At 42.6% G+C, this 14,594-nt stretch overlaps 1 protein-coding gene across 5 annotated transcripts in view; it reads left to right on the forward strand.

Moving 5' to 3' along the window:
• ehbp1 (EH domain binding protein 1) overlaps window positions 1–14,594 on the forward strand; it is a 136,374-nt gene that overhangs the window by 30,901 nt on the left and 90,879 nt on the right. For 4 of the 5 annotated variants that reach the window (XM_087179030.1, XM_023425303.2, XM_023425304.2 and 1 more), the window contains exons 6-10: window positions 8,025–8,206; window positions 9,798–9,937; window positions 11,523–11,645; window positions 13,169–13,306; window positions 14,231–14,492. In XM_087179030.1, the coding sequence (XP_087035156.1) occupies window positions 8,025–8,206; window positions 9,798–9,937; window positions 11,523–11,645; window positions 13,169–13,306; window positions 14,231–14,492 (845 nt within the window). The remainder of the gene's footprint in view (window positions 1–8,024; window positions 8,207–9,797; window positions 9,938–11,522; window positions 11,646–13,168; window positions 13,307–14,230; window positions 14,493–14,594) is intronic. The other variant, XM_087179031.1, reaches the window with a different exon arrangement.

Consider the following 14,594-nt stretch of genomic DNA (forward strand, 5'->3'; position numbering starts at 1 on the left):
TAAAATCCATATTAGATTCTCTTTGAGTTGGCCACAATCAGAGGCACTGAAGCAGAGCATCACCCTGCTAATGCTCTTTGTCTCCCCAGATTTGTCACTTAGCATGGAGAGTACACCTTTGTCATGGAGCAGGGTGGGAGAGAGGCAGACTCTCACTTGGGGCAATTGTTTCTTGTCACAGGCCATCTTAACCCCCCTCCCCCTTAAGCAAATCAGCTTTGCTCTGGATTAGGGCCCTATCATAGCTCTGTCAGATCTCAGCAGCCTGCCTTAAACAGCTAAAACAAACAGATCCTTAAAGTGAGAATTGAGTGGATATGGAGATTCTGATTTATCCCCACGTTGTCTTTACCTGGAAATCATCATTTGATATCTTTGATATATAGAGGGTGCGTTCGTTCTTGAGATGATGTTAGAAAACCGTTAGCATCCTGTTCTCCGATAGCTGAAGTATCACCGCAAAGTCCTAATAATACTAGCATGATACCAGCACTTTCTAACATGACTAGAAGCCTGTATTCTTATTTGTGTGTACCTGCCAGAGGTTGTGTCCGTGCATATACAGTGGATTTTGTCAGCAGTGTATCAGATCTGCTGTATTGGTTAAGTTTTCTGCTATAGGTGTGTCTTTGTCGCAGTGTGTGTACTGTAAAGAGCTGTGGTTACACATACACACATACACAGACAGACCCACTCAAACATGGATTGACACCCCACCTGCCTCACCCCCTTTTTTCATGTCTCTCAATTCTGTCAAACTTTATACATAGATTTTATAGGAGACGCACACACATACCTCCACCACTGCACGCCACCAGGGTGAATCTGCCATCCTGATATCTGAACGACTGCTTCATTCAGGGGGAGTAATCAATCCCAGATAGAGTAGCAGGGGGGTATTGGCTCAGCGGCTGTGAGTGTGTGGTGATGTTATTGGCCATTTTAGGCCTTAACGATGGCCAGAGATGGTGAAATGGCAGGAAAAGTGATGAGCAGGCACTTCATAGACCAGGAATGAACTCTAGCTATAATCCTGTGGACCTATCTCTCTCTCCCTGTTTCTCCCCCCTCTTGGTTCTGTCTTTCCTTTTTGCCCCTCTTTCATTTTTCTCCATCTCTCCCCGCCCCTTTCTCATGACTTCTCTTTCTATCAGTCTCTTTTCTGTCCACCTCTCTGTCTTTCATTTCTGTCTCCTCTACCCTTCTCTCTTTCCACGCTCTCTCTTTCCACTCTCTCTTCTTTCCAAACCCCCCCCCCATGTCCCTTTCTCTTTCTCCGGCAGAAGTGCAGAGCCAGGGCTTTTGCCTGCTGGTAATTTATTTTCCCATTAGCCCCCTGTCTGAAGTGCATGCTCTGGGTCTGAGTGTGTGTGGGGGGCACTGAGGGCCACCCAAAAGAAAGACCCAGAGAGTTGAAGAGAGGAGGGCACCCTGGACACACTGATAAGACGAGAGAGAGATGGAGGCAAGGGTGGGAGGGACAGAAATGAAGGGAGAAGGAGAGGACATGTGATACTGGCTGGGTGTCCATCTAAGCATTTTTCGCTGGTTGTGAATTACGATGTAGACTAATTAGAAAAGCTTGATGAAAGTGGCAGATTTCAGTGTATCCATTACTTAATTAGCTGATTAATTGTTCCGCTGGTAATTGGCAAAAATTTGGATCAATTTTCATTTATCAGGCAAAAATGCCAAAATTGATGATTTGCTGCTTTTCTCTGTTTTATACAACTGTAAATTGAATATATTTGGATTTTAACTGTTGGTCGGACAAAACAAACAAAACTTGTAACAGGCTTGTTGACATTTTATTAATTTAACAGTTAAGTTGCAGACCCAGTGTTAAGACAGGTTACTGTTCTTGTTATAGCTTAGATCTCATCCTGAAAAGGTTTTCTAATTGGTGTGGAGGTGATAGCTTTTGTATCTAGATGTTTCTTTAATGCTGTTGAACCTCTGAAATATCGCAGTTCTCAACATAATGTCTGTGTGTGTCTGCTCTGTGCTGCAAGCTAGCAATAGGTTACTCCCCAGTTAAACACCGCTCCTCTCCCAGTTAGGATTAGGCCTTTTTAAGGACTGGTTGGTTTGTGACTCTCCTCCTTTCATCTGTTGCCATCAGAGGCAACTCTGCATTAAAGGCATTCCTCTCTCTCTCTCTCTCTCTCTCTCCTCTCTCTTTCTTTCTCTTGCTGTCTAGCTTAACCCCATCCCTCACTTCTCTCTTTTACACACACACACACACACACACACACACACACACACTGCTCAGTCATCTCTGTTGCAAGGAGGTGATGTTGCAGCGTTTCATTCATTTCATACAAAGATTTTTTTGTCATATCCCACAAACTGGAGACTTTAAGATTATAAATGAAACTGCCCTTAAATAAAAAGTGTCGTCTGTACTCATTTGATCAGAGAAAAACATGTCAAATTGTTTTTATGTGGCCTCCCCACAATTAGGTCAGAGGTCAGAGGTCAGACTCGGCTATAAAATGGCCACTCTCGAGCTGGTATACTGGTAGCTGGTATTGTGCGTCACCTACCCACGTTAAATCCTGTCTTGTTACCCTCTTCATTGAGTCTTCATGAGATTTGAAACCAGTCGTGAGTTTTCTTCTGTCATACACAGTTGTTGTTATTGTTTGTAACTGTTTATGTGTAGTTCCTCCACTCATGAGTACAGCCATGTGCGTGGTAGTAGGCTGCACGTCAGTCTGTCCAATTTTCAGTATCTTGGCATGATAGAAAAAGGACTCTGTGTCTGGAGCTTAGAGTCATGCTGAACTATATTCATCTAAATCTACGGCACACACTGTGCTGTTATCTGCTGTCCTTTCTGTTACTGCCCTTGTTGTGACTAATCACTCTCTCCGCTCACTTCCTTCTCTCACTTACCCTCAGCTGTTTGTCTTTTTTTGTTGTTGTTCCCATCGCACCCCCCACCCCCTTCGGACGAGGTGGTTCTAGTGAAGAGAAATCCTGTGGTCCTCTTCTTCTTTTTTTTTTTTTTCTTTTCTACGTGTGCGTCAGTGTGTGTGAGAGAGAGACTCTGTGTGTGTGAGCGCACGTTACAATACACATGAAAGCCATTTGCACAGTTCATTCCATTATTAAGACCATTGTTATTGTAATTCACATAACTGCAGTGATAGTATTGCATGCCTTTTTATGTCCATTGTTGCCTTTTAAAATACACACACATACACACTGCTTGGGGAAAAAAAATAAATCCTCACATATAATAGCAGATGAATAAATTGGTCTTAATCTGTGTGTGTGTGTGTGTCTATAGTGCGGTATTCATAGGTGGTATGTAAAAAGGACTGCCTTATCAGTTATCAGGGGAGGCCAAATTGACACAGAGGAATCACTCCATTGTGTGTGGTTTCAAAGAGAGATGTGAGCACATTGGATGTCTCCATTTCCAATAACTGTGACCTTGAGGCAAGAGGAATAGCACCGTGCCCCCCCACCCCACCTCCAATCTGCTGACTGCTGAATTCAACCAGAGCCAGCTGATTTTGGGTGTTGGGGCGCAGGGCTAATCGGTGCTACCTCAGGGTTATTCTATAGGGTAAATTGAGTTTGGCTTTTATTTTTTCTGAACTGTGTGAATACAAATTACAATGGCCTGTGTACAGTTTCGAATATTTATAGCCTCTGTGTCTGTATTGGCTGCTTTAAGGGTGAGGTATTGTATTACATAGCTTTACAATTAACACATTTCATAACAAGAGGAGATTAAGAAAAAACAGGACAATGTTGCATGATTTAGAAACTGATCAATCTGCCATAGTTCTGCGGATCACCATGAACTGCTATGACTGCAAAAATATTTTAAAAAATGCATCAACCTGTTTTAACATGGTGTGCAGCCAGAGTGTAACTGACCTCAGCTTGTCCCTTTCCCCTCCAGTTTAGGATCGTTTTGTTTTGTGGCAGCAAGCTTAAGTCTGATAATCATCTGCTTGATGTGGAACCAGTGATTCATCACTTACCATCATCGTTGTGATACCAGAGCCATGTTTTTATCTTTAATCTTCCCCAACAACAAACTAAACATCACTACAGTCACTTCAGGTATTAACGTGTCGGTTGTATCATACATACTGCCGGCGATGGCAGGAGCACAACAGGACATGAAAGTTGTCACAGTCAGAATAGAAATATATTAATCTTTTTACTTTTGCATGTTTTCCCAGTTAACACCAGAAATTTGGGAACATGGTCAGTTTAAGAATAAATGATGTTGATGTGTGACTTGTTATTAAAAGTGGTTCTAGTATATGGATCAATATGGAACGTCGACCATGTTTGTTAGAGTTAGAAACCAATTAACTGGTGACCTGTGTTATAAAGCCATTAGCTGATTAGTGTGTGTGTGTATGTGTGTGTGTGCGAACGTATTGCGCACTTATTCTTCTTGTTGATCGCGCGTGTGTGTGTGTGTGTGTGTGTGTGTGTGTGTGTGTGTGTGTGTGTGTGTGTGTGTGTGTGTGTCTGTCTGTCTGTCTGTCTGTCTGTCTGTCTGTCTGTCTTAGACCAGGTCTATACAAAGTAGCCAGGTTCTTTTAGCACTCAGTCTAATTAATCCATCTCTCAGTGACAAAAGGATCCGACCCCTCCTTCCTCCGGCCCGTCCCATTGGCATTTTGGGGCAGAGGGATTCAGCAGGACCCCGGGCACCCCTCCTGTCCTGACCCCTGCCCCCCCACCAGGGGAGCATCTGTGAATCGATCCGGGGCCAGCTGGCACCGGGGGAGTAGGGGCAGGACTGGTACCCTAACGCACCGTGCTCTAACACAAACACACCCTTCTTAAATGAAAGTCATTCATTGTCCTTTATGACAAAAATAAGCAGTGCAGAGTAACTGAAGGCAGGTTGCAGGTTTGATTCCTCTTCTTCTTTAGTCTTGGTACATGTGGGCTGGTTTGTGTGAGTGTCGCACAGAGCTGTAAGATACAGTTCACTGTTGGTCTTCAATGATGAACTGCAGTTGTACAGAGATGCAGCTAGGAGGCAGCATATAGCCATTACCCCTCCCTCTTTCCATTTTCTCTTTTTCCTTTTTTCTTTTTTCTCTTGACACACACACACACACACACACACACACACAGGTATTTAGTCATTCTCTGGGCTCAGAAAGAGAGAGCATATTGATAGTCCTATTCTCTCTGTAATAAATTAAACTTCTGTATTGTCCTTTCTTTTCATTTTACACATTGTCACAACCTCCCAGTCACCCTAATCCTGACTACCCCCCTCCTCATCACCTTCACACACACACACACACACACACACACACACACACACGCACACACACATTGATTGACAAGTAGCATCCGGGGAAATAGAGCAGATTTCCATTGTTTGCTGCCTCTACTCAAATCTGTTGAAACGGTTATTCCATTCTTTCGCCAGGGTATTTGCATATCCTTAAGTATTTCCTATTTTTCAAGACCCATCTCCCCCCCTGTCCCCCCTTTCCTCTCCATCCTCCTTTTTCCTAAATCCCCTCTTCTTAAGTGTTTGGTGCATTTGGCAAATTCATTCATAAAGTATCTACATGCGTTATTAGCTTAGTATAATAGCCAGGGTGTAATCTGCAGAGAGATAAGAGGTGGAGAGGGAGAGTTTTTTTTCTTCTTCTTCTTCTCGTGATGGGCTGAGAAGAAGAGGTTAGTGGTGGGGCGATGATACGTCATTATGTTCCCCAGCCAAAGCGACAAGTCTCAAATGTCAGCACGAAATGTCAAGTGGCCTCGCTAGTCAGTTGGTTGGTCGGTTTCTTCTGTAGTTTTTTTATTTAATTATTGGTCGGAGCAAGGTGGGAAAGAGGAGGCAAAGATGGAGAGAGATGGAAGGATACGGGGGTTTGATGAGATGTACAGTGGGATGTGGAAGGATGGAAAGGCAGGATAGAAACAGAGGGAGAAAGGTTAGAGAAACAGATTCTGATCATCTTTGCCCGAGAAGTTTTAGGTTTTATGTCTTGTCCAAATGCACCTGGACAGTAGCTCTTGTGTAAGGGAAGGTGTGTGTTGCCTCAGCACGTCTGGGATTCACACCATCAACCTTTCATTGACAAGATGGCTCCCACATGCCAGCCACTTGAGCTCTTTAGCCCTGACTAAATACTTTGAACGAGTTATGAATCAGTCATTCAATCAGTTAATCTACTGGTTGTTTTTAAGATCATATTGATGAAGATTATTTTTTTACTGCCTCCTTGATGTGATTATTATGGTTGTGAAGACACAGCGCATCATGAGAAAGTGTGAGAGAAGCTGTGAGTGGGTTGTGAGAGATTATGGCTTTTTGTTTGGCAGTGAGACATAACTTTAATAACAATCAATGCCAGTAATGTTTAATAGTTATAAACAATGAGAATTGAAGTCACTGCACACTGTGTTGGTACTCCTATGGCTGACCCATAGAGTTCTATTTCCTATTTGGAGCTTACATAGTTTCTCACAATATTACCAATAGCTTTACCACTCTGTACTGATAATAACTCTGTGTGTGTGCGTGTGTGTGTGTGTGTGTGTGTGTGTGCGAATGAATACCCTGCGGTCCTCAGCGATAAGGCTGAGATTGAGTTTTCCCCACAGAGCCAAAGCCTCTGAGATTTGTGTGTGTGTGTGTGTGTGTGTGTGTGTGTGTGTGTGTTTGTGTGTGAAGACATCAGGAAACAGGCAATGTAAAGAGCTTGTATCGCTTTATCTACCGTACACACCAGAGTGTATATGTATATGTATATGTGCTCTCAAACTGCTGTTGTGTGAAAGAGAGCTAGCTGCTCTGCTTTGTTCGGCATTGTGCACATGAGAGGATGAAACCTCGGGGCTTGATTCACAGCTGAGACAAGAAGGTATTTTTCTGTGCTGTAATAACACAAGTGTGTGTATGTGCGTGTGTGTAGGTGTGTGTACAGTCATATATGCTGTTTTTAGACATCCATGCAGTGAAATAGAGACAAAAGGAAAGACCAAGAGGAATCGGACAGATTTAAAGAGAGAGGATGTGTGTCTCCGCTGCCTGCTGCTTTCATTCCACATGGCCTGTGAAGAGACACGTGTGAACCTGTCTGATCCTCACGCTGGATTTGGTTCTAACATCAGTCTCTCCTCACATGCAAATGAACAGAGATCATTTAACCAGGGAAATGTGTTTCCCATCACAAAAACAGAATCTGTAAAAACAGAGGAGGCAGAACAGAAGAGAGGAACATGGTATGGCAGTGGTATCAACACAGCAAGGAGGTGAACCAGTCTGCTATCCACTGACAGCGTGGTGCTTCCATAGCCAGACGTACAGCAGACAAAACCCATCAGTTTTTGTTGGGAGGGAGAAGGAAGGCAGACAAAAGGCTCTAACATCCCCAACTGTTTAGTTTCCATATCTAGCAGTCAGTGACAAGTCTTAGGCTTTCCGGCAGTTCTTATTTTTCACACACCGTCCTCTGGTAAGCAGTTGGTGTGTGTACACACACACACACACACTCTCTCTCATAGGGCCATGTCACTGATTCCAGAGCTCTTATCATCTTGTCTGTGGCATATTCCCAAATTCCAATTTGACTGCTAGCCCCCGACCCAGGGCACATCTCTGAAAAGAAGTACAGCAGAAATGGCTTCAGCATGGACCTTTGATATGAAATATCAGGAGGGATTTTACAACCAAATTCACAATGAAGAGTGCAGGAGGGCACCGGTTTGAGCTCGTTCTGAATTTACCAACTAACAGTGACCAAACGTACCATTATTTATCTGGATGTTGTAATCACAGTCACAGTCAGTGATGAAAAGAATTATTCTGTTATTTACTGAACCTGAAATGCATGTTCCCCAAAGGAGGATGTAAAACAGTCAACAAAAATTAAACACCAATTAAGTCTTGCAGAATATCCTGAGATTAAATAAAATATGCCTCTGTTTTCTGTTTCGTCCCTGCACTGTCAATCTCATTCACCTGAATGTGCTTCATCTGTCTCTCTCTCTCTCTCTCCCTTCCTCTCCAGGAGTCTCCATCAGGGCGGAGGAAGGCCTTGGCTACCAGCAGTATAAACATGAAACAGTACGCCAGTCCCATGCCCACACAGACAGATGTCAAACTCAAATTTAAGCCCCTATCGAAGAAAGTGGTGTCGGCCACGCTGCAGTTCTCCCTCTCCTGCATCTTCCTCCGTGAGGGAAAGGCCACGTAAGTCCGGGTCTTTTCATGTAACGCCTTTTCTAGGTGGACGTAGGGTATCTTTTTATCATTAAGATTTTAACAATTGAAATTCTGATTCCTTCATGAATCCTGGTCTGATTCCTGTCATCTATTTTGAATTAAAAAAATAAAACAAAATATGTTTAACTCCATTAAATCCTTGTCCTTGGTTAAAAGGTAAAGTAGTAGAGTTAAAAAGTATATACTGTATATAGTATATTCTGTATCACAGTATTCAATACGGTCTTTTGTGAAGAATAAACCCACTTCTCAGCTCTTGCTCCAGTCATATTGTATACAATCATAAATATAACCACCAGTCATTTACATGCAAACACAGCAGGTCTGAACTTTACTTTCTGGAAATGATAAGCTGAGTCAAAAAGCAGCTTTCCTGCAAATTTAGGACTTATAAGATATAATCTGGTTCATATTCAGGGATGGTACATCAGTCTAATTGATCATAAATGTCATAACGTTCCCCTTTTATTGTCTTCTCTGAAGTATAAACTCATGTAGTGTTGATTTACAAGGATTACTGTTATCACATTCAGCGTTCTTTAGTAAGCGATGGCGGGGGTCGAGAGTTTTCCTCACGCCCTTTTATATGAGTTTGTAATGTTCAAATAGCAACCACTCTATATTACAATTACAATTATATTAGAACTACCTTTTTTAATGGTGAAAATGTTTAAGAATACACATACACATAATGTATGTTCACACATTTGTTATTCATTCATTCTCACATACTCCTCTTTGATTCCACCAACCCACAGTCTCAGTCACGGTGTTTGCCATTTGTTATTCATTCTAATTTGATACCAGCAACTTTCATTCAAAGACAGACACACACACACACACACACACACACACACACACACACACACACACACACACACACACACACTAAGAGAGAGCAGAGCAGCAAGGCCTTTGTTGTGGCGCGGACGGCGGGTCGATGGCGCGTAACCCTTGTTAACCCTTCGGGGAATGATGTCGACCACACACAAACAAACTCCATCACACCAGTTCAAATGAGCCTGTGGGCCTGGGAAACACCAAACACAAAGAACAGAGAGGAGAATACAGCGATTATGATGAAGCTGTGGTATCGAGGGACTGCGGGGGGGGGGAGTACACAAGGCCACATAAAATAGAAGAAATATTGTAGAAATTGATGCATCTGTGAACAAAGTGGTGGCGGGGAAAAAACAGAGACAAGGGGCGGATGGGGATGGATGGGGATGGATGAGAGAGGAGATGTTGAGTGGGGATGAGAGTTGAAGTCTCGGGTGTTTGTGACGGTAAGGTGTAGAGATGGAGGCAGAGACGGAGGAGGACAGAGAGCTATTGTTATCCTTCTGTGGGATCTAGTTGTTGTCAGCTGTTAGCGAGAGCTCTCGGCTGAATTGTCTGTTTTTCTGTCTTCTTGCAAACACATTGAAAATAAAGTGTTAAATTAAAATTTTTAAAAACCATTACATGTGTATTATATGTTTTAAGAGCTGTTTCTACCTGTGAACACGAGCTCTCTCTCTGCGTTGTGTGTATGCCAATCGTGTGTTATCTGGGCCAGTGATGAGGACATGCAGAGCCTGGCCAGCCTGATGAGCATGAAACAGGCAGATATCGGCAACTTGGACGACTTTGAGGAGGAGAATGAGGAGGACGAGGAGAACAGGGTCAACCAGGAGGAGAAGGCTGCAAAGATCACAGGTAAAAATGGGCACAAAGCACTTTTTATTTCACTGACAAGTGACAGATGTGTCAGATGTATGGTTCTGTAAGATCAGAGATTCACATTTGGGTTTACGACTGTTCAGTGAACAATTTCTGTGTGTGTGTCAGTTAAGTTGGTCTGTTATATCGGCCATTTTAGCAGTTAGCTGGTGAGTGCACTGGACAAACTAATTTGACATTTACAGTGCTGATAATGTCCTGACCAATTTTCCCAAACTGAATAATTTCACTTGGGGGAACAGCTTCTCCAACGCTCCTGAATAATCACCCAGACCAGAATAACCAAGACCCAGGCTTCATGTGGGGCATCAACTTTGCTTCTGTGTTGATATGTTTTTTCCTTCTAACTTTGTGCTTCTGTGAGCGTGAGCATGTGTGTGCTTGCTTAAATGCGAAGGAGTGAGAATTTGTAAATTCATGAGCTTCATTTACAGCGTTGAGTTCGCTTCAGGTTGTCTTCTGTTGCCTACGCTTTATTTTCCCCATCACACCCTTGTTCCTTGCTTTCTCGTCCTTCCTCTGTCGGTGGACTGGTAGACCGATGGTGGCTCGCCTCCCTCCATACATATATACATACATACATGTTGAGGATTCATTCTATGGTTTAATGTATGGACCCCGCTGCTTCCTGCGTTGCTTAATCCAACTTTTCAAAGCGCCATATCTTCATGTTAAGCTTCATGCTTTCTCTCCCCTCTTTTCCCTCCCCTGCTCTTTGTCTCATTTATATGTATATGCATTGAGCGCCTACAGCGATTCACTAGCGTGCGTCTCTGCATCAAAGGACTGGCCGAGCTGCCAAAACTTCCTACTATCGTATTCCTCCCTTGGATGATACCTACCCAACAAGCCAGCGAGCAACTCTAGCTATACTAACACTAAGCTAACCAACACATACCCCCGCAAAACATATGCTCTCTTTTTATCTCTTATATGAAATGTGTATAAAATAAAAAGAGAATGTTTTACACCTAAAAAGGATGTATTGTACACCTCCATGAAAATATATTTTGTATGTGTATTTGAATATGTACATTATATGTATTTGTCAGTCATGTGAGTGAGTGTTAGGTGTTCTTCAGTGCTATATACCAAGGTAACCAAGTGACATAAACTGAGAAAGCTTTTCAAAAAAATATAATTTTAAAGTAAAGGTTTGCTTTTTTTCAGCCTTCACCTGTTCGTGTGTGCAAAGTATAAAACTGGTACAGCTTTGCTAAACCACAAGTTAGCTGTTATAGCAATGCTCTTACAGCATTGCAGCATCTACATACACGTCCCTGTTCACAATTAGCAGTGTTTGTGTATCATCATCAGTCAGGTAATACCTTTCCAGCTAGTTAGCTACGTAGCTGGTTTGTCATATAAAATAATACTGCAGACATAAACCTTGGTCCACACCAAAATATATGCACTGTTTTTTTTTTTTATCTCTATGTATATCTATGTGCAAATAAATGGAGTGTGTGTGTATGTGGATATTCTCAATGGGGTGTGTTATTTTGCCTTGTTCACTGCTATTCTTCCTTCCTCCCTTCCTGTATGGCCCTGTCGTTTACAGAGATAGTAAACCAGTTGAATGCCCTCAGCTGCTTACATGCGGATGATGATGATGATGATGATGAAGGTGGTGTCCCTAAGCGAGCACGCAAAGCAACCGCTAAGCCTGCCGCTTCCTCCCAAGGTCTTTTTTCACCTTTCTTTCACCTCCTGTTTTTCTGACTCGTTCATCGTCTTGTGAACATTGTGTCACCTCTACCCGACCTTTCATTACCACAATTTCTATCCATATATTTATTTTTCTTAATCCTTCCTTCTCCAGCTCTCCTTTTGTTTCTCCCCGGCTCAAATCCCCCTTCCTGAGCCTCGTTGACACTGGTATTGTGATCGTGTTGTGGTCATGTGGTGTTACAGTTTATTTTGGTTCATGTTGTGATGTGCTGTACAAGGTGTTGTGAACATATCAGTTGGTGTTCATCCTTTTGGTTCCTATTCTGTGTTTTTTTTTTTTTTTTGACAGTGTGAACTTCTCCTTTATTTTACTGCAATTGGTAGTGAACCAAACCAGATAAACGGTTTCCAAATAGAACATCTTTTCAGGAAGACAAAAGTTGTGCTGCTTTGTAGTTTTGGATCAGTGGTATTCTCATGTGGCAAAATGATCCATTGCTAAGTTAGATGCAGTCAGGTTGGGATGATTTAACAAAGAGTGAAAAGTAAAGACAGAATAAAACAGAGTAAAGGTTTTCATTCTTGCCACAAAGACTAAAATAAATGGTTTTGCAGGCTAGTTCTTTCATCAGAAGTTAAGAGATAACTACTCATCCTTTCACTACATACTCGTTTTGCTTTTTGTAATACACAAAAAACCTCAAATTTAATTAACATTTTAAGCAAAGATTTTCCACTTGTTTTGTGTTTGGAAAACACAAGTTGGCTTCTTTAGGTTCCTGGGGTTCTGAGGTTACTCTGCTTGCTTGGATGGTCAACAGTCAAACCCCTCACACACTGAAACGCACACAGATGTGAATACGCACACATACACATGTGCACTTGTCATGGCCTAAAATGGGTCTTGAATGTTGTCAGTAAGAGGCAAGGAAAAGTGCTGTACCTCTTATCAGCTTCCGCCACTTCACATAGCCACACTACATATAGAGCAAGGGACTCGCATACACACAGCATTTTTCTCTTTACTCAGATTCTCTCGTAGCGCTCAGCAGCACTTCTTGGCATCTACCTCACACACATTTACACTCTTTTCAAACTGACCCACACCCTGGCAGCGTGCGATTGAGCTACAGTGAGGATGATGAAGATAAAGTGGACAAGGCTTGGCCTCTCCTGACAGCATCTCCATAGCAACTCCATGCTGCCTTCACTGTCTCCCACAGTAACCCCTCCGTATCACACAAGGTTTCCCAGAATGCCACTGTTGTATATGCATTGAAGTTGGCTGAGGTGGCAGAGAAGCACAGAAAAGTTTAGGCTGCGCTCCCCAGCAAGAGGGATTACATACGAGACTGAACGGTCTCTTGCTCGTGGTTCACTCCAAAGTGCAGATTTTTGGTATATTTGGCTTTGTGAATGTTTGTATTCTTTTCATTCTGGGAAATGTATTGCTGTTATTTTTGTCCCTGTAGTTATCACTCTTCTTCATTATTCTCGTTCATTTATACGACTTAACGCTGGAATCTGTGGCGACAGAGCTGATCAACAAGCTGAACTTCCTGGAAGACGAGGATCAGGAAACGCTTCCTGCCATGAGCACCAATCCCTTCGACGAGCCCGATGACGACCTTCATCCGAACCACCTCAACCCATTCGGTGATCCCGATGAGGAGGGTATGTTTAACTTAACTTAAGTGTGTTCAGTCTGATGTTATTTTGGTGGATGGATATTGTCAGCACAGGACTTTTGACTGGCTTTAGACTTTGATGTTATTATCATATATTGTTACCACAATAAAAGTTTTTAGGTTTATTTTGAGAGTATCATTGAAATATTAGGCGATATAAGATTAAGTTTGGACACACACAGACTGTGAATATGTGTAGTCATGTGTAACTATAGCAGGTTGGCTCCAACGCTTTCAGTCAGATGGCTGAACCAATATTTTTGTCTGACCACCTGAGTAGCCAGGTGTATTAATATGGATTGTTTGTTTTTTGAATGACACGCTCCCCCACTCTGTTGCTTGTTTAAGTTGTCTTTAATCTGAAGTCTAGGATTTTAGCTTGTTGTTTTTCTATATATTCAGCCTCATCTCTTGTGTGACATCCTAATCTTATTAAACCAGTATTGAAATTTTTCATAGTTTTATCCGTTTTATTTGCTTTGGGGATGATACGGTCGCTGTTTTGTGTTCAGTAGCAGCTGTGTGTAGGCATGCATGTGTGTCTGATGTTGTCAGCTCCTGTGGATCTGATCATACGCATTTTTTGCCCAGGTGTGGCTTTTATTAGAACTGTTGACATTAGCAAAATAAAATAGTCCAGGGGGGAATCCACAGGTTGATTTGTGGCTCAGGTTATTTTAAAAACACAATATGAGAAGGCAAATAGGACGTTAAGTCCATAATCCTCAGCTGGTTACCAGGACTACAGTCACATTTATTTTGATTCCCCTCTTGAACCGAGTGGGGTGACAAGCTACCGAAGCTCTTGTCAAACAAAGGAGATATTATTGATTCATTGAGACTGTGTTTTAGTCCCGTACATAGTGTGTGTTTTATATGCAGTCAGTTTTCTCTCTTCTCCACGGAACAGAGCCTCCTACACAGCCGGTCTTACGGAAACAAGTAGATGACGATTCCTTCTATGACCACGACTCCTCAAATCCGTTCAGTGAGCCGGATGAACCAGACGCACATACGCCAGGGAACCCCTTCGAGGAGCCGGACCAGGACATGGACCCCCAGCCAGACCCAGAACCCCCAAAGCCCAGGCAGAGAAAAGGCGTACGGCCTGTCGACATGAGCAAGTACCTGTATGCCGACACCACTCACAATGAGGAGGAGGAGCTTGACGAGTAAGACTTTATTTCTTCATTACGTTCTTCTTTCGTCTTCTAATGTTCTCAGTCAACTGACACAGGAAACAGGGACATATGTGAAACCGGACTTTTAAGACC

The sequence above is a fragment of the Seriola lalandi genome, unplaced genomic scaffold (genome assembly GCF_002814215.2).
Source record: "Seriola lalandi dorsalis isolate HSWRI2012SDOR001 ecotype SW California unplaced genomic scaffold, Sedor1 jcf7180002054769, whole genome shotgun sequence".
NCBI lineage: Eukaryota > Metazoa > Chordata > Actinopteri > Carangiformes > Carangidae > Seriola > Seriola lalandi.